This window comes from Salvelinus namaycush, chromosome 26 (genome assembly GCF_016432855.1).
Source record: "Salvelinus namaycush isolate Seneca chromosome 26, SaNama_1.0, whole genome shotgun sequence".
In the NCBI taxonomy this organism is placed as follows: domain Eukaryota; kingdom Metazoa; phylum Chordata; class Actinopteri; order Salmoniformes; family Salmonidae; genus Salvelinus; species Salvelinus namaycush.
Window position 1 is genome coordinate 9,806,520 of NC_052332.1, and position 24,983 is coordinate 9,831,502.

Genomic DNA, 24,983 nt, shown 5'->3' on the forward strand with positions numbered 1-24,983 from the left:
TGCTCCCCGTAGCCCGACCAGTGCGGGGAGGTGGAATAACCCGCACTGGGCTGTGTTGGCGAACCGGGGACACCATGCGTAAGGCTGGTGCCATGTATGCCGGCCCGAGGAGACGCACTGGAGACCAGACGCGTTGAGCCGGCTTCATGGCACCTGGCTCAATGCCCAATCTAGCCCGGCCAGTACGGGGAGGTGGAATAACCCGCACCGGGATAAGCACACGTACAGGAGACACCGTGCGCTTTACCGCATAACACGGTGTCTGCCCGTACTCTCGCTCTCCACGGTAAGATTGGGAAGTTGGCGCAGGTCTCCTACCTGACTTCGCCACACTACCCTTTAGCCACCCCCCAAGAAATTTTTGGGCTTGACTCACAGGCTTCCGTGCTAGCCGCGTACCTTCATAATGCCGGTTCCTCTCTCCGGTTGCCTCTGCTCTCCTAACTGCCTCCAGCTGTTCCCATGGGAGGCGATCTTTTCCAGCCAGGATCTCCTCCCATGTGTAGCAACCCTTGCCGTACAAAACGTCCTCCCATGTCCATTCCTCCTTCTTGCGCTGCTGCTGCTTTTTCCACCGCTGCTTGGTCCTTGGTTGGTGGGTGATTCTGTAACGATTGTTCTCCTCCTCGTCTGAGGAGGAGCATGGATCGGACCAAAACACAGCGTGTTGTGAAGACATAATGAATTTATTTAAACAAGACGAACACGAAGCACACTTGAGAAATTACAAAACAAAAAACGAAGTAGACCGACCTGAACATGAGAACTTACAGAAACACGAAGAACGCACGAACAGGAACAGACTAGACAAACGAAACAGTCCCGTGTGGTACATACACTGACACGGAAGACAATCACCCACAAACAAACGGTGTGAACAGCCTACCTTAATATTAGCTGAAAAGTGGAGCGCGACAACAAAGATCCAGAGGGATAGTTACAGGGGGATGGATTGTTTTTACTGTCTTACAGTTTTAATAGGCTTTTTCCACCAAACTATCTCTGACATGCTGACCACACTGCAAGCGTTGCGTGAGGGAGCGTTGCAAAATTCATTTACACAAACATGTTATTCAGTCACTGCACCCACGCTGCTCGCTCGCTCGCGCGCGTCTGCATAGCCAGGCGCTAAAATAGAACTTGGTTCTATTTGTGACGCTTGACGCGAATAAGTCCAGCCTCTCCCATCTCCTCATTGGTTTTTAGGAGCATATACCCACGTGGGTGATTGAAAATTGAACTGAGGTCCACACCCCAGTCCAGTTGGTTGTGGTAATGCACCTTAAAGTTGGTTGCCAACTGGCATATAAAGTCCAAAGAAGAAGACTGAAGAAGGAGAGATTACTAGAAACTAACTTGGTTTACCCTTTTATCTGTGGATTAATTGTCAGAGTAGAGGTTTGTGCATTTCAGGTAAAGTAACAACCCAATGTTTATATCCCTGGACAAATTATTTAGCAACAACAAGCTAGCTAGAGAAATTGCCTTAAATGTTTAATGCTTTTCGACCTGTCCCCAAATGAATATAGTTGGTTCAGAGTTCGTTTTGATATTTCAACCTGCACGTCCTGATCGCGTCTGGTGTGGGTGGACAAAATCAACGCACACTGATGCACGCGCGCAAGCGGTCTGGTAGGCAGGTGAGACGATGGAGGGAGAGAAGTAGAAAACTCTCAATAACAGTCATATCCACACAGAGTTAGGATGAAATCTGAGTTCGATAGAAACGTTTCAGTTTAGAAGCTTTCAGAGTGTTAGTGTAGCTGCCACGTTGGAGTTGCGTAAAACTGCTACATTCAAACTCTGCAAGCTGTCCCCCCCCCCCCCCCCCCCCCCCTCTTCCGTAGTAGCTCAGAGAAGAGAAGCATCTGAGAAGTGAACAAGACAAATATGTTTATTTAACATCACGCCAGACAGCCGTAGCTATCGGTGTCGATCTGAGTAGCGCCTTCCTTTATCACACAGACACACGCACGCCGCGCGCGCACACACAGAGTTTCGGGAACGGGACCAGACAGGCTCTTCAATGGGACTCTGTAATGAAGGGAGACGGAAGAGTAGGCCATTCAGATGATGGCGATGAGGGACGAGGCTTTGAAGCAAAGGGAGGATGAAACATGAACAGTATAAAACGCTCGGCTGGAAACGCTCCCGATCGTGCCAATCAACTGAAGCCACAAACTCAGCTCACAACCATCAGCCTTAAAATGACAGTTAGTATTGAACAGGGCCCAGACAGAAAGGCTTACCACACGTTATACTGGGCGCAAATGTGACGCTAACCAATGACCCTCAACCGTTAACTCTGAAATAGCTCAGGGTATTGCACATTTTCATCCTTTTCAACATCCAGACATGCCATAGCGTCATCCTATGATTAGTGGTTTCAACGTCATGCTATGGAGAGGAGAGTGTGGTTGTGAGTGTGAAACATATGAGGTGTAATCAAATCAAATTCAAATCAAATTGATTTATAAAGCTCTTCTTACATCAGCTGATGTCTCAAAGTGCTGTACAGAAACCCAGCCTAAAACCCCAAACAGCAAGCAATGCAGGTGTAGAAGCACGGCGGCTAGGAAACACTCCCTAGAATCCAACCAGTCGGGTATAGAGGAGTGGGACTAGGGCCGGGATTCTATCTGATCAGTGGTAGAGCCGCCTTAAAGCGTGCTTGACATTTAAAGGTAATTTTGGAATGAGCCGACATAATCTGCATTTGCCGTGAATGCGGTCTCCGCGAGAGCGGAAACGGTGGCTTTAAAAATGAGCACAGCTAAAAAAGCACCATCACTATTGAATCCCGGCCTAGTACTCTCACTGAGTTATTATCCTGGTACAAACTTCTGTTCTGTTCTCATCCCGACCCTAGCAGAGGCTGGGCTAAAGCCATGGAAACGTCAAAGCACAAACACCTAGTCAGGCCAACAACAGCAGCAACAAGAAAAGAGCAGAGGAAGAGACAGCCCAACACAAAAGCCCTGACAGTTCAATCACACACACACGCACGCACACGCATGCACGCACGCACACACACACACACTGCGGATGGGTTCAGAGCAGCTTAGCCACACAGTTAAGCTGCAGTTAATTGCTTTTATTGTGGAATAGTGTCAGCAGCATCCCTATAACCCCACAGTCAGCCAGAACTGATAATCCTGGACACACACACACACACACACACACACACACACACACACACACACACACACACACACACACACACACACACACACACACACACACACACACACACACACACACACACCGTTTTGATGTTAAATGGAAATATTTATTCTGTCCATACTATGGAAAAAATGTGTTATAGGATTCTTAGGTCTTAGTTGGTTTTCCAATAAGAAGACTGGGCTGATTGCGCTAAAGGACATATTTCCCTGTGTTGTTCACAGTTACAGCTTCCGTCTACTCAGCCTTCAGAAAAACAAGAAGAAGCAAGGGTGGGCCTCTGCCGAATGAGAGAACACGATGGATGGTGAGGAAAAAATAAGAGGTGATGTGATGAGAGGAGAAAGACAAATTACGGCTGAGTGAGTTTTACAGAGGAGAGAACAGACAACCTGCCACAGCGAGGAGAGAGAGGAGGGGGAGAAAGATATTGGAAAGGAAGGGAGAGGAGAGTATGAAGAGAGAAGAAAGGAAAGGGGGAAGAGGAGAGAGAGAGAGAACAGAAGAGAAGAGAAAAGGATGACAGGAAAGGGGAAGTGAATGTAACACCAGGGGAAGGGTAGGTAGGGAAGAGGAGAAGAGAAAAGGGGAGAGGTGAAGGGGGGAAGAGAAAAGAGAAGAGAAGAGAGGAGAGGAGAGAAGTAGAGGAGAGAAGAGGAGAGAGGAGAGACTGGCTAGACTCTAGAGCAGGGGTCTTCAGCCTTTTCTGGAATGAGTGCTACTTAAAAAATATGAAACATGTCGCAAGCTACTCATTTTTTTCTAGCTTTCAAATAGGCATATTCTTCTCTTCCCCGAGTCCTTAGTGTACAAGAGAAAGTAGTGCATTGTGTTTTCTGTCAATATACCTGGTAAAATAATGGTTAATAAACAACTCTAAATGGGGGCCCTATAAAATCAGTGATTTTTTCCCCCCAATTTATGTTTTGTCAGTTTCATTTTTTCTGAGTTTAGATTTTTGCAGCTTTCCACTCTCAAAATTACAATTGCTCATAGAGAAAAAACGAAATAGAATGTTCTGGGTCCATGTCAATGCTTAATTCACATCAGAAGATCTTGTTACTTAGATCTGGAAGAAAACTAACCAATTTAGATTTTTGAGTGTAATTCCCCTTTAATTGCGCATCTGGCCCTTTAATTGCGCATCTAGCAAGTGAGTAATGTGTCAGTCTAGCAATGGTTCTGTACTGCTGTTGCTCATTTCATTGCAAAGTTTGCAAATAACAAATACAAATGATATACTTACTCATGATATACTTCTGACAAGTAAGGCCACTTTGCAGTTAACATTTAATTGAGAAGTTTTTGTGGAAAGTATTTCTGTCAACCCACAAGACGGTTATCACATCAACTTACTACACACGGAGTGACAGACAAACGCGCGTACCACACAGACAGACAGGGGCAATATTGTTGTTAATTAAATGGCAGTTATTTTGTGTTATGTTTGGCTTTTTAAGCCAATAGAACCTAACCAGCGGTGGGATAATGTCAATGTTACGTTGATTAGATAGTAGCTGGGAGATTTCGGTGTCTGATACATGCGAGATTTGTTTATGACAGTTTGCGGTGGAAAACACGAAAAATGTAATGTAGGCCTACTTTCAGAATTGTTTGGGGAGTTACTCATATGTGGGCTGCGAGCTACTGATAGCTCGCGATCGACCTGTTGGAGACCCGTGCTTTAGACCAGGTAGAGCCCTACGTTCATGGAGAGACCAGAGCTCTGTGCCCTAGCCGATACAGTCACTGTCAACTGGCGTCGGGGTGGGAGACCGCGATGATACAATTGTCATAACCTCTCGCATGCGGAAATGAGGTCAATCTAATAACAACACACATTCTCCTCCCGATGAAATATCTGCGCATAGCAAATTTCTCAGAAATGTCGCACGCACGCACGCACGCACGCACGCACACACGCACACACACACACACACACACACACACACACACACACACACAGCAGAAGCTGATACAATTAATGTATTAGAGACAGTTGTATGGCAGCCCACTGTCTGTGATATGACTAGAAAACAGATCGGCTATATGGCTACCGAACACAGAGTTCTAATAGGATAATATTATATCGCCGTCTTTATCAACACGTGATGAGGAGGAATAACTAACAGCCTCTCGGGAAGGCTAAACACACAATCATTTGTTATTGTATAGCCCATGAACTGGGCAGAAGAGCGAGAGAGAGTGAGAGACCATGTTGATTACATAGAGAACATCAGCAACAGAGAAACGGTGCTGTCTTTGTCTGACATTCAGTTAGCCGCGGGGATAGTGGAGGTTAATAGATAGCCTGTCTGACACACACACACACACACACACACACACACACACACACACACACACACACACACACACACACACACACACACACACACACACACACACACACACACACACACACACACTAAAGGGGGGACCCTGCAACGTCTTCATCACCTTTGTCGAGCGCGGCTCCAGATCATGCTGCAGCAACCAGACAAACCCCCACGTTTTCTGAACACGCACGCGTGCACACATGTATTTTTTTTCCCGACAACCAGAGATATTCATAAATTCGTAGGCAGAATCCCGAACAACGATTGGCTATGCTAATTGCTGTGAGTTTTGTGTTATTTCTTTGTTTGACTCCCACGCGTCATGCTGTAGGCTATGCCACGGCCTGTTTAACAAGCTCTCTCATCAAGACCAGAAAATAATAGGTTGACTGTAGCTCTAGCCTAATGGCCTAAGCACCTTCAGAGATGTCCAACCAGTGGTGGTTGGGCCGTTTAAGATTAGGGGGGGAGCATGACCTTGTTTCTATTACAGTATTTTGGATGACTGTCATTCATATTCAATTCACCCAGCTAGCTCAATGTTACATCGATAGATTTAGGCTACTGCATTATATATTTGTCCTATACCCATCATGAGGTTGCTACAATCTAGCCTACAAATGAAAGTTTATAACGTAGGTGCACAAGTCGAGAGACAAATTGAAATAATTGGAATAATCAAGGTGGCAGACAGACCGCCATGCACACTCTTCCCTGCATCTAGCTGATCTGGGGTGAAATTAGTCCAAACAGTTGTAAAACGGAACTAAACCGAGAGTTTCCATTCGACAAATTCAGGTAGGCCCATTTTGTTCCATTCGCTTCCATTTAAGAAACGTTTTGCGACAGAATTGGCGGAATATATTCACCCCCTGATCACCTGCACACATAGGTTCACTTTCATAGCGGCCACATACAGCATCATCACTTTGCTCGTTGTATAATTCTCTCACATTTTTGCTTCGCTTTTGGACAACAGTGCTAAACAAAACACCAGGCGGAAAAAATCTACACAAGCTAAATCTTCATACCATAACCGCTAACCGCAAACCGCTATACAGCCTACATCGATGCCACCAAAATAATGTCACAGTCAACAAACTAGAACTAATACATTAGTAAACCCACAATCCATTCCAGCATTGAATGACTCATCTCATTTCCATATGTACAATCTTGCAGTACAGTGTACAGCAAGAAGTTTAGAAGTTACACCAGCGGTCACCGGTGGCAAAAAAATAATTAAACGAAAGCTTACCCTGGCTTGAAGGAGTTGAAGTGTTGGATAGCCTTAGCCAGCGAGCTAACATAAATAGTATTCCTCTCTGTTTGAGTCCGACTGTTGAGTAGGCTAAATAAGCCGCATTAGCTAAGTAAGAGAAAGGCGAAAAATAAAATAAAATACACAAACAGAATATAGCTAGCACTCTCTCTCTCTGCTGCTTCTTAATTTTTTGAAGAAATGAATTTGTTCATAACTGTTACAAACTATTGTCTTTCTCTCTCCTTGAGTCAACTAGTCACCACATTTTATGCACTGCAGTGCTAGCTAGCGGTAGCTTATGCTCTCAGTACTAGATTCATTCTCTGATCCTTTGATTGGATAGACATGTCAGTTCATACGGCAAGAGCGCCGATATATTGGAGGACGTCCTATGGATGTCGTAATAAGTACCGTTTAATAACGGGGCAGCAGGTAGCCTAGTGGTTAGAGTGTTGGGCCAGCACCCGGGAGGTTGCTAGATCGAATCCCCGAGTTGATGAGGTAAAAATATTTCGTCCTGAACAAGGCAGTTAACCCACTGTTCCTAGGCTGTCATTGTAAATAAGAATATATTTCCTAACTGACTTGCCGAGTTAAATATAACAACGATACTTCTTTATTGTGTGTCCCTTTTGGGAAATGTGTTATGCATCTCAACAAACAACAATAATAGGTGCAGAAATACATAAATCACAAGCAATAAATACAGCAGACAACATGTGGATAAAGTTTATAATTCAGTTCATACACTTCTGGGAAGCGGGAGGGTTGAGCAGTTCTTTATTCAATTGATTTATACTGGTGGGAATAAATGATTTCTGGGCTCTGGCGGTTTTGTAAAGATGGAATCTATACCATCTACTGCATTTTGCCTATGCCGTTCGGCCATCGCTCATCCATATATTTATATGTACATATTCTTAATCATTCCTTTACACGTGTGTGCATAAGGTCGTTTGTTGTTCAATTGTTAGATTACTTGTTAGATATTACTGCACGGTCGGGAATTAGAAGCACAGGCATTTCGCTACACTCGCATTAACATCTGTTAACCATGTGTATGTGACCAATGGAATTTGATTTGATTCGGACTGTATCGGCGGCATGATGGTAGAAGCTGGTACTCCTGGTTGAGTGGGTGTGTCAGGTCAGCGCTTCCATGTTCTTGACATTAACTCCACTGATTTTCCTTGACAGCTTTGCTGTTTTGTGTAGCTGGTTTTTATTTGCGATGGATAGCTGATTGTACCAGGCTTGGAAACAGAAAGTTAGAACACTCTGAACAAAGGACTTGTAGAGTATGGTTGTTATTCTTTTATTGACCTGATAAATATTTTATCTCCTCAGGAAATACAGTCTTTGTTGTCCCTTTTTGTATATGTGTTTTGTGTTTGCAGTCCAGGAGAGTTTTGAGTCAATTATAGTTCCAAGATATTTGTATTTCTCAACTGATTCTATTTGTTCTGAGTCAATGTGAATTGGCCCGGTATCGTAAATGTATTGTAAATTACTTGGGGATTTTTATCACAATAAGAATGAGTCTATTTTCCTTGCACCATTGGTGCACCATTTACAGTGCATTCAGAAAGTATTCAGACCCCTTGACTTTTTCCATATTTTGTTTCGTTACAGCCTTATTCTAAAATTGATTCAATGTTTTTTTCCCTCAACAATCTACACACAATACCCCGTAATGACAAAGCAAATACAGGATTCTATACATTTTTGAAAATGTATAAAAAAATGAAAACTGAAATATTACATTTACATAAGTATTCAGACCCTTTACTCAGTACTTTATTGAAGATTCTTTGGCAGCAATTACAGCCTCGAGTCATCTTGAGTATGACGCTACAAGCTTGGCACATTTAGGGAGTTTTTCCCATTCTTCTCTGCAGATCCTCTCAAGCTCTGTCAGGTTGGATGGGGAGCGTCGCTGCAAAACAATTTTCAGGTCTCTCCAGAGATGTTCAATCAGGTTCAAGTCCGGGCTCTGGCTAGGCCACTCAAGGACATTCAGAGACTTGCCCCGAAGCCACTCCTACGTTGTCTTGGCTGTGTGCTTAGGGTCATTGTCCTGTTCGAAGGTGAACCTTCGCCCCCCAGTCTGAAGTCCTGTGCACTCTGGAGCAGGTTTTCATCAAGGATCTCTCTGTACTTTGTTCCGTTCAAATTTCCCTCGATCCTGACTAGTCTCCCAGTCCCTGCCGCTGAAAAACATCTCCACAGTATGATGCTGCCACCATCATGCTTCACTGTAGGGATAATGCCAGGTTTCCTCCAGATGTGACGCTTGGCATTCAAATGAAATCATTTTTTCTTTTTTGTCATGCCCCGAATACAACCTTACAGTATAATACTTACTTACAAGCCCTTAACCAATAATGCAGTTAAGAAAATACCTAAAAAAAGAAAAATAAATAACAATAACAATTATTTAAAGAGCAGCAGTAAATAACAATAGCGGGGCTATATACAGGGGGTACCGGTACAGAGTCAATGTGCGGGGGCACCGGTGTCGAGGTAATTGAGGTAATACGTACATGTAGGTAGAGTTATTAAAGTGACTATGCATAGATAATAACAGAGTAACAGCAGTGTAAAATGGGGGGGGGGGGGGCAATGCCAATAGTCTGGGTAGCCATTTGACTAGATGTTCAGGAGTCTTATGGCTTGGGGGTAGAAGTTGTTTAGAGCTTCTTGGACCTAGACTTGGCACTCTGGTACCGCTTGCCGTGCGGTAGCAGAGAGAACAGTCTATGACTAGAGTGGCTGGAGTTTTTGACAATTTTTAGGGCCTTCCTCTGACACCGCCTAGTATAGAGATCCTGGATGGCAGGAAGCTTGGCCCCGGTGATGTACTGGGCCGTATGCATTAACCTCTGTAGTGCCTTGCGGTCGGAGGCCGAGCAGTTGACATACCAGTCAGTGATGCAACCCATCAGGGTGCCCTCGATGGTGCAGCTGTAAAACCTTTTGAGGATCTGAGGACCCATGCCAAATCTTTTAAGTCTCCTGAGGGGGAATAGGTTTTGTCGTGCCCTCTTCACCACTGTCTTGGTGTGCTTGGACCATGTTAGTTTGTTGGTGATGTGAACGCCAAGGAAATTGAAGCTCTCAACCTGCTCCACTACAGCCCCGTCAATGAGAATGGGGGTGTGCTCGGTCCTACTTTTCCTGTAGTTCACCATCATCTCCTTTGTCTTGATCACGTTGAGGGAGAGGTTGTTGTCCTTGCACCACATGGTCAGGTCTCTGACCTCCTCCCTATAGGCTGTCTCATCGTTGTCGGTGATCAGGCCTACCACTGTTGTGTCATCGGCAAACTTAATGATGGTGTTGAAGTTGTGCCTGGCCGGGCAGTCATGAGTGAACAGGGAGTACAGGAGGGGACTGAGCACGCACCCCTGAAGGTCCTCCGTGTTGAGGATCAGCATGGCTGATGTGTTGTTACCTACCATTACCACCTGGGAGTGGCCCGTCAGGAAGTCCAGGATCCAGTTGCAGAGGGAGGTGTTTAGTCCCAGGGTCCTTAGCTTAGTGATGAGCTTTTAGGGCACTATGGTGTTGAACGCTGAGCTGTAGTCAATGAATAGCATTCTGACGTAGGTGTTCCTTTTGTCCAGGTGTGAAAGTGCAGTGTGGAGTGCAATAAAGATTGCGTCATCTGTGGATCTGTTGATGCGGGATGCAAATTGGAGTGGGTCTAGGGTTTCTGGGATAATGGTGTTGATGTGAGCCATGACCAGCCTTTCAAAGCGCTTCATGGCTACAGACGTGATTGCTAGGGGTCGGTAGTCATTTATGTAGGTTACGTTAGTGTTCTTGGGCACAGGGACTATGGTGGTCTGCTTGAAACATGTTGGTATTACAGACTCGGACAGGGAGAGGTTGAAAATGTCAGTGAAGACACTTGCCAGTTGGTCAGCACATGCTCGGAGTACACGTCCTGGTAATCCATCTGGCCCTGCGGCCTTGTGAATGTTGACCTGTTTATAGGTCTTACTCATATCGGCTGCAGAGAGCGTGATCACACAGTCGTCCGGAACAGCTGATTCTCATGTTCTCATGCACAATTCAGTGTTACTTGCCTCAAAGTTATTTAGCCCGTCTGGTAGGCTTGTGTCACTGGGCAGCTCTTGGCTGTGCTTCCCTTTGTAGTCTGTAATAGTTTGCGAGCCCTGCCACATCCGACGAGCGTCGGAGCCAGTGTAGTACGATTCGATCTTCGTCCTGTATTGACACTTAGCCTGTTTGATGTTTCTTTGGAGGGCATAGCGGGATTTCTTATTAGCTTCCGGGTTAGAGTCCCGCTCCTTGAAGGCGGCAGCTCTACCCTTTAGCTCATTACGAATCCATGGCTTCTGGTTGGGGTATGTACGTACAGTCACTGTGGGGATGACGTCCTCGATGCACTTATTGATAAAGCCAGTTACTGATGTGGTGTACTCCTCAATGCCATCGGAAGAATCCCTTAACATATTCCAGTCTGTGCTAGCAAAACAGTCCTGTAGTTTAGTATCTGCTTCATCTGACCACTTTTTTATAGACCGAGTCACTGGTGCTTCCTGCTTTAATTTTTGCTTGTAAGTAGGAATCAGGAGGATAGAATTATGGTCAGATTTGCCAAATGGAGGGCGAGGGAGAGCTTTGTACACGTCTCTGTGTGTGGAGTAAAGGTGGTCTCAATTTTTTCCCCCGCTGGTTGCACATTTAACACTCTGATAGAAATGAGGTAAAACTGATTTAAGTTTCCCTGCATTAAAGTCCCCGGCCACTAGGAGTGCCACCTCTAGATGAGCGTTTTCCTGTTTGCTTATGGCGGAATACAGCTCATTGAGTGCGGTTTTAGTGCCAGCATCAGTCTGTGGTGGTATGTAGACAGCTACAAAAAATACAGATGAAAACTCTAGGTAGATAGTGTTCCACAGCGAATCAGAGAGACCAGAGAATCTTGTTTCTAATGGTCTGAGAGTCCTTTAGGTGCCTTTTGGCAAACTTCAAGCAGGCTGTAATGTGCCTTTTACTGAGGAGTGGCTTCCGTCTGGCCACTCTACCATAAAGGCCTGATTGGTGGAGTGCTGCAGAGATAGTTGTCCTTCGGGAAGGTTCTCCCATCTCCACGGAGGAACACTGCAGCTCTGTCAGAGTGACCATCGGGTTCTTGGACAACTCCCTGACCAAGGCCCTTCTCCCCCGATTGCTCAGTTTGGCCGGGCGGCCAGCTCTAGGAAGAGTCTTGGTGCTTCCAAACTTCTTCTGTTTACGAATGATGGAGTCCACTGTGTTCTTGGGGACTTTCAATGCTGCAGACATTTTTTGGTACCCTTCTCCAGATCTGTGCCTCGACACAATCCTGTCTCGGAGCTCTATGGACAATTCCTTCGACCTTATGGCTTGGTTTTTGCTCTGACATGCACTGTCAACTGTGGGACCTTATATAGACAGGTGTGTGCCTATCCAAATCATGTCCAATCAATTGAATTTACCACAGGTGGACTCTCCGTTAGCAGGAGAAGGTGTCCCAGGACAACGCAATCCAAATATTTGATTATCACCGAGGTCAAGGAGATGGGACGATAGTCATTCAGGGATTTGGGATTATTTACTTTGGGAAGGGGCACAATAGTTGCAGTTTTCCAGATTTCGGGGATTCTGCAGCTGTCCAGTAACACTTGAAAAAGTTTTATGTATATGTCACACAGTTGCCATTTACACACCCTAATAATCTGCCAGCTTAGATCACCACAGCGTGTTGCTTCCAAGGATAGAGTTTAAATAAATAAGACCCGAAGGACATCCTTTTCAGAGATAATTATGGGACTGTCAGGGGTATAAGCCTGCACGTTGTTTCAAATCTATCAAAAAAGTTGTTCAGTTGTTTATCTCGGCTGTTGTCAGTAAGCGGCACTGCTGCCAAGGTTTTCTTCTCCATAAATCTGTGTAAGTCTATGTAAGGGGGTGAGAACCATGAGCCTACTAGGTTTGTATTGAAGTCAATGTACCCAGAGGAGGATGGAAAATAGCTGTCCTCCGGCTACACCATGGTGCTACTGCAGAGAGTGCTGTTGAGGCTACTGACAACCTTCATTGCAAAACAGTGTGTTTTAATCAGATATTTGGTGACATGTTTTGTCTAAAAAGGATACAGTTTATCATGTTTTATTTTTTTTAGGAAATTCACTGAGTAGAATGTTCCTCTCCTTCTTCCTCCACTGTATCCAACGTAATTGAAAGTGCTCAAACAAATCAATTAGAATAGCCTATTAGGATTAAAATTAAGATTTGTATCATGATTCTAACTGTAATAGGCTAGAATTCTAGTAGCTACGCTATTTAGCAACAGACAAAGCAAAGTTGTGATAGTCATTCATGCTGGATAGGAGCCAAGGGGAACCTTAAACAAATCCATCAAATGGGTTAGCACAGAGATAACACACACACACACACACACACACACACACACACACACACACACACACACACACACACACACACACACACACACACACACACACACACACACACACACACACACACACACACACACACACACACACACACACACACACACACACACACTGGCCAGAAAGTTAAACCCAGCATCATTACCTTGTGTTTCCGCCGCGAACCCGGTCCAAATCACACAGAGACAGAGTAGCGCTGACAGGGCACCGATTCGGTAATGGCCCGGTGGCATGGCTTCACACAGCCAGACAGAGCCGGTCTGCCCAGATAGACCTGCTAACGGAATGCGCGCGGAGAATAGGTTGGTGTTCGACAGTCGGTCTGCACAACAATCTTCTAGATGTGAGGTGCCGCTTGTTTTTCTACCCCTCTGTCAGCGCACAGTGTGGTGGTGGTGATTTCTCTGCGGTCCGCATGTCTTGCCTCCCTTCGCCTGAACCTCGCAATGTGCCACGTCTCTTCTGCCTCTTCTGCTCTTTCTGTCCTGATCTCTCTCTCTCCTCCCGCTATGCTGTGCCAAACTGCATGCCTCTCGATCTCTCACACCGCGCGCACACACACGTGCACATACGTTTTACACACACACACACGCACGCACACACAGAGCCTGTAAGGACAGATCAATACATTAAAAGATACAGTATGTCCTGGCTTCAAACACCAAACAGAAGTAGTGCTGGAGCTGCTATAAAATTGAGAGAAAGCTTAAAATATTCAGCGTAAATGTTCATTTACTGTCTTTTCATACTTGAAAGGGATTTAGTCTACCGCAGACAACGTACCTGCCTTTGTCAATAATTAGGAATTAAAACTGCTGATTGTCGTTACACATCGTGTGTGAGTGTGAGTGTGTGTGTGTGTGCCAACAGAGCTCTCTACCCCTTGGTATTCACCTAGCAAATGCCAGTATCCATGGCGGTGCCCTGTTGTACATCTGAAAGGACAGAGGGCAAAAGAGGAGCAGAGAAACACAGAAAAGAGAGTGCCGAAAGAAAGTCTCTCTGTGTTACACTTAAAATGGATAGAGAATGAATAGAAAGAGAATGAAAATAGAGCATGACTTGATAGATAGATAGAAAGTGTCAAGGTTTAGAGAGAGATAGAAACTGTTAGGGATAAGATAGACAGATAGAACGTATTGGGTTAAGAGAGAGAGATAGAAAGTGTTGGGGTTTAGAGAGAGATAGAAAGTGTCAGGTTTAGAGAGAGATAGAAAGTGTTGGGGTTTAGAGAGAGATAGAAAGTGTTGGGGATAAGATAAACAGAACGTATTGGGTTAAGAGAGAGATAGAAAGTGTTGGGGATAAGATAGAGAGATAGATATTTTCGGGATTTAGAGCAAGAGATAGATACATTTGACATTGTAGTCATTTAGCAGACACTCTTATCAGAGCAATTTACAGGAGCAATTAGGGTTAAGTGCCTTGCTTAAGGGCACATGGACAGATCTTTCATCTAGTCGGCTCTGGGATTCAAACCACTAACCTTTCGGGATGAATTGGAACGCTGACTGTGAGCCAGGCCTAATCGCCCAACATCAGTGCCCGACCTCACTAATGCTCTTGTGGCCGAACGGAAGCAAGACAACGCAGCAATGTTCCAACATCTAGTGGAAAGCCTTCACAGAAGAGCGGAGGCTGTTATAGCAGCAAAGGGGGGACCAACTCCATATTAATGCCTATGATTTTGGAATGAGATGTTCGACGAGCAGGTGTCCACATACTTTTGGTCATGTAGTGTAAATAGAAAGTGTTGGGGTTTAGGATTGAGTTATGCAACTAGATGCTTCATTAAGGACCACAGCAGCTGGCCCTCTCCATCTGTCCCTTTCATAGTCCCCAATCTCCCCAACTATCACACGCAGTGCTTGTGTGTGTGTGTGACAGAGAGAGAGAGAGAGTCAGTGGTGGTCTGAGGAGCTGTCTAGGCTTGAAAGGATTGTGCTCTGTAGTGCGCATCACTGCATGTGCACACACACACACACACACACACACACACACACACACACACACACACACACACACACACACACACTAAGCAACAGAGTGGGACGGTGAGTGTTACGTAATACCCAGGTCCAGGACTCGGACTTGACTCGGACTCGACCAGTCGTGACTTTGTTGTCAGAAAGTCTCTCTCCCTTGTTATTTTTCAACATGATATATAGAAAAGCAAATGTCAGATAGCTGCTAGCCTTACCTTACCAAGTTATTCAGCTTTCTACGTTGCAAAATGTAGCTTTGAGCACTAACAAGGGACTCGTGACTCGAGCACAAAGGACTCAGACTTGAATGCTAGGGACTTGATTCGGACTGGAGGTTTAGTGACTTGACTACATTATTGTCCCCTCCCCCCACCAATCTCTCTCTCTTACTCACACACACACAGACACACACACCACAGAGACCCGGCACTGAGCCTGTCATGTCCTACACAGTAACAGGGCTGGTAGGATTTACATACTAATCACCACAGCAGCAACACTAAGACATCCTCCTCTCCACCTTTTACCCAGACCCAATTAGCATTCTCTTCCTTCTCCCTGAAGTGTACACCCGTTGCCTCCTTCTAAGGGAGTCAAAAGCGTAGGATTGGTGTGTAAAACGCATGATAGTCCCTCCGTCGACACAAACACAACGCTTATCAATCCTTGAGGAGGGAGTGTACGAGTGCAACACTTCAGGGAGAGCCGTGCGTTTCAGAAATGGATCCCGTTTTACCGTACAGAATGGATCAAAATGAAGAGAGAATGAGAGTCAAACAGCATATAGGCTGCTGTCCATGGTGCTGAAACACACAACACTATCAGGCCACAGGAACCAGTGGTGTTCAGATCACACAGATGTGTAAGATAGAAACACAGTAAAGCTTCAGTGCTTCTGTTCGTTCTCTAATGGTAACACATCTAAGACGATAAGCAATAGCACAGTGTTCTCCCCATCCCCGATAACAAAGGAAGAGACAACACATAGAGGTACGGAGGATGGAGAGATGTATTACTGGGAGATCTCTCAGTACTCACCTCCTAGCTTCTCCCCACCACCACACCCTCGCTCTCTCCACTTTCCCTATCCCTCCCTTTCTCTCGCTCTCTCCCCTCTCACCCTCTCCTCGGATAGTGAGGGGGAAGGCATCAGAGGGGAGAGATGTGCTTATGCGGCACGTGTGTGTTTGTGTGTGTGTACGCAGAAGAGAGGGGGGGGGGGGGGATAAGCCTCTGCAGTGAGACGAGCTCAATGATTATCACAGACCCGCAGTCTTACCATCTCACACTCACACTGTAGTATTCTAGCATTTATGTGGTGTGTGTGTCAGAAAGGTCACTTTCAACAGTTAAGCTCACATAAGCTAACTCACACCACACACACACATATGCAGTGGGTGATAGTGTAGGTCATCCACTAGTAGTTGTATTGATTCATTGAACTCCTCGCTTCTTGTCCTCTGGGCACTGAGACACACACAACATGGCAAACAGTGTTAGCCATTGAACAGCACAAGATCAATATGCATCTATCTGTCTCCGTTTCCTTCCTCTCTCCCTCTCTCTCATTGTCATGGCTGTCCCTGAAGCCAGTAAGGAATCTCCTTTCCATCCCACACACACTCAGCCGTGCACTGTCGAATGAGGGGGCTAAGTGTGTGTGTGCAATATGTGTGGCACTGTGTGTGTGTGTAGCACTGTGTGTGTGTGTGTGTGTAGTACCCCGTGTGTGTGTGCCGTGCATATGGATTAGCCGTGTGGCCATGGCAGCTTGGTGTAGATCTCTTCAACTCCTCTCAGAAGGTTTCTATCGCTACGGAGACCACGTTTAGTTTTCCTGTGTTACACCATCAACAGGAACTAGCGCTGGGACTCACTACGTGCCTGTTGACTTACCGTACATCAACAAGCCTGCATGTCTCCCACGGTCCACTTTTTCTCCAAAGGCTTGATTCGAATGAGTCTTCTACAAGGTCAATGCACACACATCTGTGGATGGGGGACCTGTGCTTCTGTTATTACGCCTACTGTAATTCTATGGCTCTGTATCTCAGATCAACATCGGGGATTTCGTCCTCAGCTAGTTTTTGTTTCCTCATCCAGTCGATCCCTCAAACCACTCTCTGTCTCACAAACAGCCACAGTCTCTCGTCAGTTTCATTAGTATTCAGTCGATATGTCGCTGCCGTTAAAGTGGTCAAATCCACCGGTCAAGCTAGAAGCCATCAGGGACGCAATCAGCTCCATAATCATCTGAATTATTCCACATTATCCTGCAATTTATATTTCATATGAAATCCGACTGGATGGCTCATTACTGAAGGCCTGTATTTATGTCTGAATGTTATGGGAGAAATATGAGCCAGCATTGCAATCAGAGGACGAGGTCTTGTATTCATCTGGCATAGAGAATGTGCAGCTGTTATGCAGGCTTTTGAGTAGGCTTAGTTTAAAGAGAAATGGGTGTTGTGTTACAATGTTGAAGTTTGTGTCAAATACACTTACGGCCAACACTTTCAATGGTCTACTCTTTCTCTCTTTCATTAAATGGATGCATCTCTCTCTCTCTCTCATCCGTTCATCTTTCTCTCTGCTCTCTTCCCAAAACGGTACTCTTTGATGGCCTGTCTAGGAGCAAGTGTGTGTGTCTGCTTATATGAGAATTTGTGTGTGTGTGTGTGCGAGTGAAAGTGTGTGTGTGTGTGTGTGTGTGTGTTAGTGAGTCTGTGTGGGTTCCCCTTAGGGGTGCGGTGGTCACACACTCAGCTCATGTTTTCTTCACTCTGTTCTCCACTGACTGCAGAGATCCGAGCCCACAGAGGTGCATTAAATATACATCCCACAGCTGTCTGCAGAACACACACACAGACACAGACACACATATACTGTAGAGAATGAGAATTGAAGAACTGAGGCTCTCACACAACAACAAACTGCTTGCTTTATGTGTTTTCAACAACATCACCGTTAAAAGGCATCCCTCATTACGCCACACACACTAAGGTTACACAGTCACACACTACAACACTGTATACGCTTACACAGTAGCCTAAACATAGTCACTCACTACTACTGTTACTAGTCTCGGAAATCCCAGACCTAGGGTAGCAACTACATAGGGGCATTGTGGGAGGCAACCTGTCTGTCTCGACTAGAGAGACTGCTACTGTACTAGCCAACTCACCACACAGTGGATAGGATTTTCCAACGGGATTTTCCCTAAAAGAAACATGGAACACAAGCGGCATGAATCCATAGAGAATGATAGAGGCCTCTAGTGGTCAAAAGGCTGTATTAGCATGGGCAGCGCCACTGAGGGCTTCCACCATTTTAAAGTAGTCAACTGGGCGGGACATCCAACTTAATTTGCTGATCCCTCCTGGTGACCCTGTTGGAGTCGTGTCCAACCAGGTCATCAGGAAGGATCAGCCAATTGTGAAGGAGAAAATGTCCTACTTCAAAATTGAAGCGATTCCAACGCTGTCACTGACACTTTATTGAAACAGATACAAAGATGAGTCCTCTGTCTATCTCTATGCACGAATCCAACAACAAATGTGTCTGAACCCCATATCCTCGTCCCTCGGCCCTCCATTTGCGTGTTCACGCACGCCTCCGCCAAGCGTCTCCAAGCTGAGGGAGTGGAAATGATCGAAGGTGTTAGCCCCTCCCGGTAGGCACTTCAACTGAGCCTGCAACGCTGCTGGCTTCACAACGAGGTGGAATCCCATAAGGCACGGTCTTCTTCTTCAGTGGTGTTTAACGGCAGTTGGCATCCAATATTAATGTTGCATTACCGTCATCAACTGGACTGGAGTATAAATCCATTATGCTGTGTGATACAAAATTGGAAAAAGAGAAAAAAACAATGACCCTGCCAACTAACCCTACACTTATTAACCCCCATCTGATCCTACACCAGGCCGATGGTTCCTCTGCATCTGCCACCACATGTATTTTCTGTGATTGCAATGAACGCTTTGAAGCCCATTTCATTTGTAGGCCCATCAAAGGTCAAATAGGGGGGTGCTTATATCAAATCAAATGTATTTATATAGCACTTCTTACATCAGCTGATATCTCAAAGTGCTGTACAGAAACCCAGCCTAAAACCCCAAACAGCAAGCAATGCAGGTGTAGAAGCACAGTGGCTAGGAAAAACTCCCTAGAAAGGCCAAAACCTAGGAAGAAACCTAGAGAGGAACCAGGCTATGAGGGGTGGCCAGTCCTTTTCTGGCTGTGCCAGGTGGAGATTATAACAGAACATGGCCAAGATGTTCAAATGTTCATAAATGACCAGCATGGTCAAATAATAATAATCACAGTAGTTGTCGAGGGTGCAGCAAGTCAGCACCTCAGGAGTAAATGTCAGTTGGCTTTTCATAGCCGATCATTAAGAGTATCTCTACCGCTCCTGCGGTCTCTAGAGAGTTGAAAACAGCAGGTCTGGGACAGGTAGCACGTCCAGTGATCAGGTCAGGGTTCCATAGCCGCAGGCAGAACAGTTGAAACTGGAGCAGCAGCACAGCCAGGTGGACTGGGGACAGCAAATTATATTTGTCCTGTTTCACACGTACAAGTGTGTGAGACACCCTCAGAGAGTGGGGTCACGGCCAGGGATCAGCCATTATTGACGGCGTGCTGGCAAAGGTCTACTACTCACCGGCAGCCTCTTAGGATCCCTCACCCTTGTCCCATTTCCTCTACTTTCTTCACTGCCTCAGCACGCTACACCTTCGGTACAACTCTGACCCTGGCGACCTCCTCCTGCTTCTCTCGCACCGGACACTTCTGATCCCCAGCAACATGGGCACCCCTACAGTTAACACATACCACTTGTTTCACTGATACTACACATTCCCTTGTCCCATGCCCTCCTGCACACTTCTCACATCTAGGATTCTCCCTCCTACACACTGCTGCAACATGACTATAAACTTGGCACCTGAAACACCGTAGTGGATTCGGCACTCAAGCTCTGATGGGATAACTGATATATCCTAACATGACTTTGTTGGGCAACGACTTAACATCAAAACTCAACAGGACAGAGAGTGACTTTTCTGTTTCAGCACCAGGTCTGCGTCGCACCAAACGGTGACCGTCAAAGACACTGGGAATCTTCAACTGCAGTTGATCCACCTCCACCCTTACCGCTACCCCAGTAATCATTCCTTTCAATGGCACCCTGTTCTTGAGAGCAAAGCAAGTAACAGGCCCTGTCCCCATTCACATGGCGCGGAGCGCCGCTCCCTCTCGGTGGAAGAAACACGAAAAATCCACTTCGGGTTACCTTCACCGATTCAACAGTAGCCAACTCCCTTGTTCCCTCAACCTGAAACCACATATGGGTCAGCCAAAAGGAAGGGTCCACTTTATCCAAAAATCTCTCTCCTACCGGACCAGATGAATGACCATTGGTGCAAGGCTCGGGCTCCAAGCTCAACACCACATCTGCCACCTCAGGTAATCCATCGCCATTCTCTTCCATATCACCTCCAGCACTCGGTCTGGAGTACAGCTCATTCTGTTTGCACTTGACACTGATCTTCATCGACATACAGTCTCCCTCGCTGTTGCTAGCTTCATCGGATTCAAACTCATCATCTGTTTGCTTCACTCTCCTTATCCTCTTCTTTTTTTTGTGGGGTTACTCTCCTCATCATCCTCAAGCTATTTACAGGTTCCTGAGATGAATGATCGCGCTGAGCAGCAGGCTCACTAGAAGTCTTCTTCCTAACTTAAACTCTCGTGCCTTGTTTTTAAAAAAAACTTTCCATTGCCATTTTCGAGAACATGCTCTCCACTCCATGCAGTCTTAGCCCGAGACCGCTCTACTGGGCACCCGATGAGCAATTTCACACAAAAGAATGGAGAGGGTGCCGTTCAGCAAGAGTGTTCCGAAGGTTATGTGTTCTCTGGAAGTCACGGTAGAGGCTAGGCGGTGGATTGCGATTCAAACAGTGCCTCTGTTCTAGGGTGCGTCACCCCGGGTAAACGGGCCAATTAGCTTTGGCGCTTAATGCTTTATTAGCGTCACCTGTCAACTCATCATCTTTATAATCGTCAATTTCCGAAGATGCGTTTCTCTCGTTCTCAATCTGTCCAGGACCAGTCTGAAGTGCAGCGCCTTCCGTAAGCATGTTCATGCGACGTTATGTTTGAGGCTTTGATTGCGAGATTCCTTGGGTCTTACTAAGTATTAGCTGACTGAACTCCTCTCAATGGTGAAGGACGTTTCTGATATCCACCAGAAACGTCGTTTCGTCAGCAAAATAAATATAGGCGTTTGACAAACTTCTGCACATTTAATGTGTTAGGTCTCCGTGTGTGTGACTCACGAGTATTTGTTTTTCCCAGGTTAAGTTTTTCAAGTTTGTAAAAATGCACAAACAGGAAAAACCACTGTCAATGCTATGGGGTAGGTATTTAGCTAGAAATTGTTCCTAGAGTGCCCATTTAAATGTAGCTGTGACGGAATCAGTTAGATTTTATTCTGTTTGTAGGTTGTGAACTCAGCGAGTCAAAGATGCAGGAAACATTCAAAACGGATGATACAAACTACCAACACCAACTCGCCCTGAGAACTGTAAGTCATTACTCATCTTGGCGCATTACATTTTACAATCCAAGTGCTGTACAAACACTAACATATTTTAGGTTTCAGGTGGTGTATAACAGCCCAGCATGTCTGAAATACACTTGCTATGTTACTACGGGCTGCACGAATGCAATTTTAAATAAATTCAGTGGTGCATTTGCAAATTACTGACTTGTCCCTGGCAGATGTGTCTGGGCGCAGGCGCCAAAGAAGAGTTCAACATTGTGGAGTTGATTACTGGAGAACCGGCTAATGGTAAAGGTGTAGCCGTGGCGACCCTGCATGCCAACGGCATGCCCATGGTAAGATGTAGTCCCAATTTTTTTTTTTTTGTGGCAGCCTTTTTTTCTTCAGTTTTAGGTTTTAATCTATTGGATTGCAGTTCATTTTTTAAAATTGATAAACCTGGATTTCTATTGTGAAGTTGCACTACTTCCCAATGACCTACACCTACAAGGCGATCTTAAATCTGATGGGAGTAATCACCAGGGGTTACAGGCCTATCCTAGCTGGGTGCCTGGGTCTAACAGTTTGAATAAGACCAGTTATTGTCTGTTCATATCTCCAGGTCAATCTCTCTGGGCTTGAACTCCACCCTCCTGTCACCTTCAGGCTGAAGAGTGGTGCTGGACCTGTGTACATCTGTGGGGAACACATTGCACGTGAGTAGGGATGACCAGGGATGCCCTAAATGAGGGGCTTAATGACTTCTGGTTCAGCTTGTCAAGGTCTTGAGGAGTAGCTGGTTTATTACTGTGAATCGGGTGATGAAATAGTTTAGCAAAGGGGGTAGTTCTAGAGGTTTGGACATCCCACTACAGGGCTTTCAAACTGGCAGCTGTCATCTATAACTTGTTGCTTTCCAGTGGAGGATGACTTCTCAGGCATGGAGAGTGGTGATGAGGAGATGGAGGACGAGGAGGAAGACATTGAGGAGTCTCCTGTGAAGCCTAAGAAAGCACTAGCCAAAAGTGTAAATGCTGCAGGCAAGGTATCTGTTTTATATCTGAAATTCTAGCGCATATTTTTGGTGGAATGATTTATAGTTACTATTTTCACTTGGACACTTGGCACAGCAATACACATACTTATAGCATGTGTTACTCAAACTTGGCTTGACAACGAGATGGTATGCACAAACCGATCTGGGATCAGGCTAATGTTGTTCCCCCTCTCCAGAAAAAGAAGCCAGAGGCAGCAGATGAGTAAGTCGTGTTAATCAATGCTTCTATGACGCATTTATGAATTCATTTCCTGGAAGTGCTTTACAGAAATGTAATTGTTGCTGTATCTGGTTGCCAAAGCCATAATTGATGCTCTCTCCTTCCAGACCCGTGTCTGACGATGAGAACCCTCCCAAAAAGGTGCTTTAATATTTACTCTACCTTTAATATTAATACGTTGCTGTATTTACTTTCCTGTTCAATCTGAGACTCCAGCTTTGTCCCAAATGGTTCCCTATATAGTGCACGTAATCTTTCCTGTTAGAATCACGACTGGCCTGGTTTTAAAATGGTGGTTTCTATTTTTTTTTCAGGGAAAGGGGAGAGGAAAAGGCAGGGGAAAGTAATCCCAGGTAAGTGGCTACCTGGTGACTGCCTCAGGGTGTAATGGTAATCCCTGAGTGGGCCTCTGTATCTGTTGGTAGAGCATGGTGCTTGCAACACCAGGACTGTGGATTCCATTCCTAGGACCACCCGTACGTCTAATGTTTGCACGTGTGACTCACTTTGGCTAAAGTGTCTGCTAAATGGCATATATAAAATCCACTCCACTATACTGGACAAAATATAAACGCAACATAGAAAGTGTTGGTCTCAGGTTGTGAGCGGAAATGAAAGATCCCAGAAATTTTCCATGGCTACAAAGATGCCCTCAAATTATTTTACGGCCTTTTTAGTGAGCGTTTCTCCTTTGCCAAGATAATCCATCCACCTGACAGGTGTGGTACATCAAGAAACTGATTAAACAGCAGGATTGTTACACAGGTGCACTTTGTGCCGGGGACAATGACAAAAGGTAACTAAAATGTGCAGCTCTGTTGCATAACACAATGCCACAGATGCCTCAAGTTGAGGGAATGTGCAATTGGCATGCTGACTGCAAGAATGTCACCAGAGATGTTGCCAGAATTTAATGTTAAGTTCTCTACCTGAAGCCACTTCAAATGCCATTTTGGAGAGTTTCAGTATGCCAAAATGGCCTCCACTGCAGACCATGTGTAACCATGCCAGCCCAGGACCTCCCCATCCAGCTTCTTCACCTGCAGGATTGTCTGAGACCAGCCACTCAGACAGTTGATGAAACTGTCTGTAATAAGGCCTTTTGTGCGGGGATGTATACTAATTGGCTGGGCTTGGCTCCCAAGTGGGTGGGCCTATGCCCTCCCAGACCCACCCATGGCTGGGCCCCCCTGCCCAGTCATGTGAAATCCATAAATCAGGGTTAATTTATTTCAATTGATTTCCCTATATGAACTAACTCAGTGATTCTTAATGTTGTGTTTATTTGTTCATTACATTTGTTTTTCATTAGTCCACTATAGTCCCAAAATGTTTGGAAGTTAAGATTGGACTTTTTAAAGAAGCAAAATGTCACTCGCCACAAGGCAAGTGACACGTTGGCTGTTTTCGAGCAGCTCAACTGTATGATGGAAATTTTGTTAAATCATTTCTTTGGTCTTCAGGTGCTGCTGCTCATCCAAATGTCCTGTTTGGTCAATACAAAGGTTCTGTCAATCAAAGTGTCTTTCTACCTGTTCAGTACATGGATTAAACTAAGGCTGTTTGTCCTGTACATGTGGTTGACGCTTTGTAAGTAAATCGTTTGGAAGAAATGGTCTTGTGTCCTTGTCGTACATGTTGATTACTACCACTATGTAATTGGTTTATCACCCGTAATCTACGAACCATGTTCTTCTAATGTCAAATCATGACGCTGGTGATCTTCAGGTGGGAAAGTCAGACTTCTAGCAAGAGGCCTGAGTTCTCAGTTTGATGACTGTTAAATCCCCCCGGTTATCTTGAAAGCGCTGAAGTTGGAGAGGTCAGTTTTGAATGCGACACCTTGTAGAGTCTACGCCCCTACACTTGATCCTACCTTTAAGGTCTACACTTGTTGGCTCACGCCTTAATATACAGAGTATAC

At 45.4% G+C, this 24,983-nt stretch overlaps 2 protein-coding genes across 2 annotated transcripts in view; one reads left to right on the top strand and one right to left on the bottom strand.

Annotated features, from left to right (window-relative positions):
- LOC120021860 (seizure 6-like protein) overlaps positions 1–20,789 on the bottom strand; it is a 65,027-nt gene extending 44,238 nt beyond the window's left edge. Inside the window, exon 1 of the mRNA XM_038965705.1 lies at positions 20,651–20,789. Within this exon, the coding sequence (XP_038821633.1) occupies positions 20,651–20,789 (139 nt within the window). The remainder of the gene's footprint in view (positions 1–20,650) is intronic.
- Positions 20,790–21,619: 830 nt separating this feature from the next.
- Positions 21,620–23,045, top strand: LOC120021861 (nucleoplasmin-like). Its single transcript, XM_038965706.1, has 6 exons — positions 21,620–21,656; positions 21,742–21,824; positions 22,022–22,138; positions 22,405–22,498; positions 22,703–22,827; positions 23,016–23,045. Exons 1-6 carry the CDS (start codon positions 21,620–21,622, stop codon positions 23,043–23,045), a joined length of 486 nt encoding a protein of 161 aa, XP_038821634.1.
- Positions 23,046–24,983: the final 1,938 nt, after the last annotated feature.

Bases quoted from the DNA above. Each gene is read 5' to 3' on its own strand.
- LOC120021861 (XM_038965706.1), top strand. From the start codon at position 21,620: ATGCACAAACAGGAAAAACCACTGTCAATGCTATGGG. The intron at 22,139-22,404 runs GTAAGATGTAGT...TCATATCTCCAG, and splicing joins ATGCCAACGGCATGCCCATG to GTCAATCTCTCTGGGCTTGA. The intron at 22,828-23,015 runs GTATCTGTTTTA...CCCCCTCTCCAG, and splicing joins GTGTAAATGCTGCAGGCAAG to AAAAAGAAGCCAGAGGCAGC.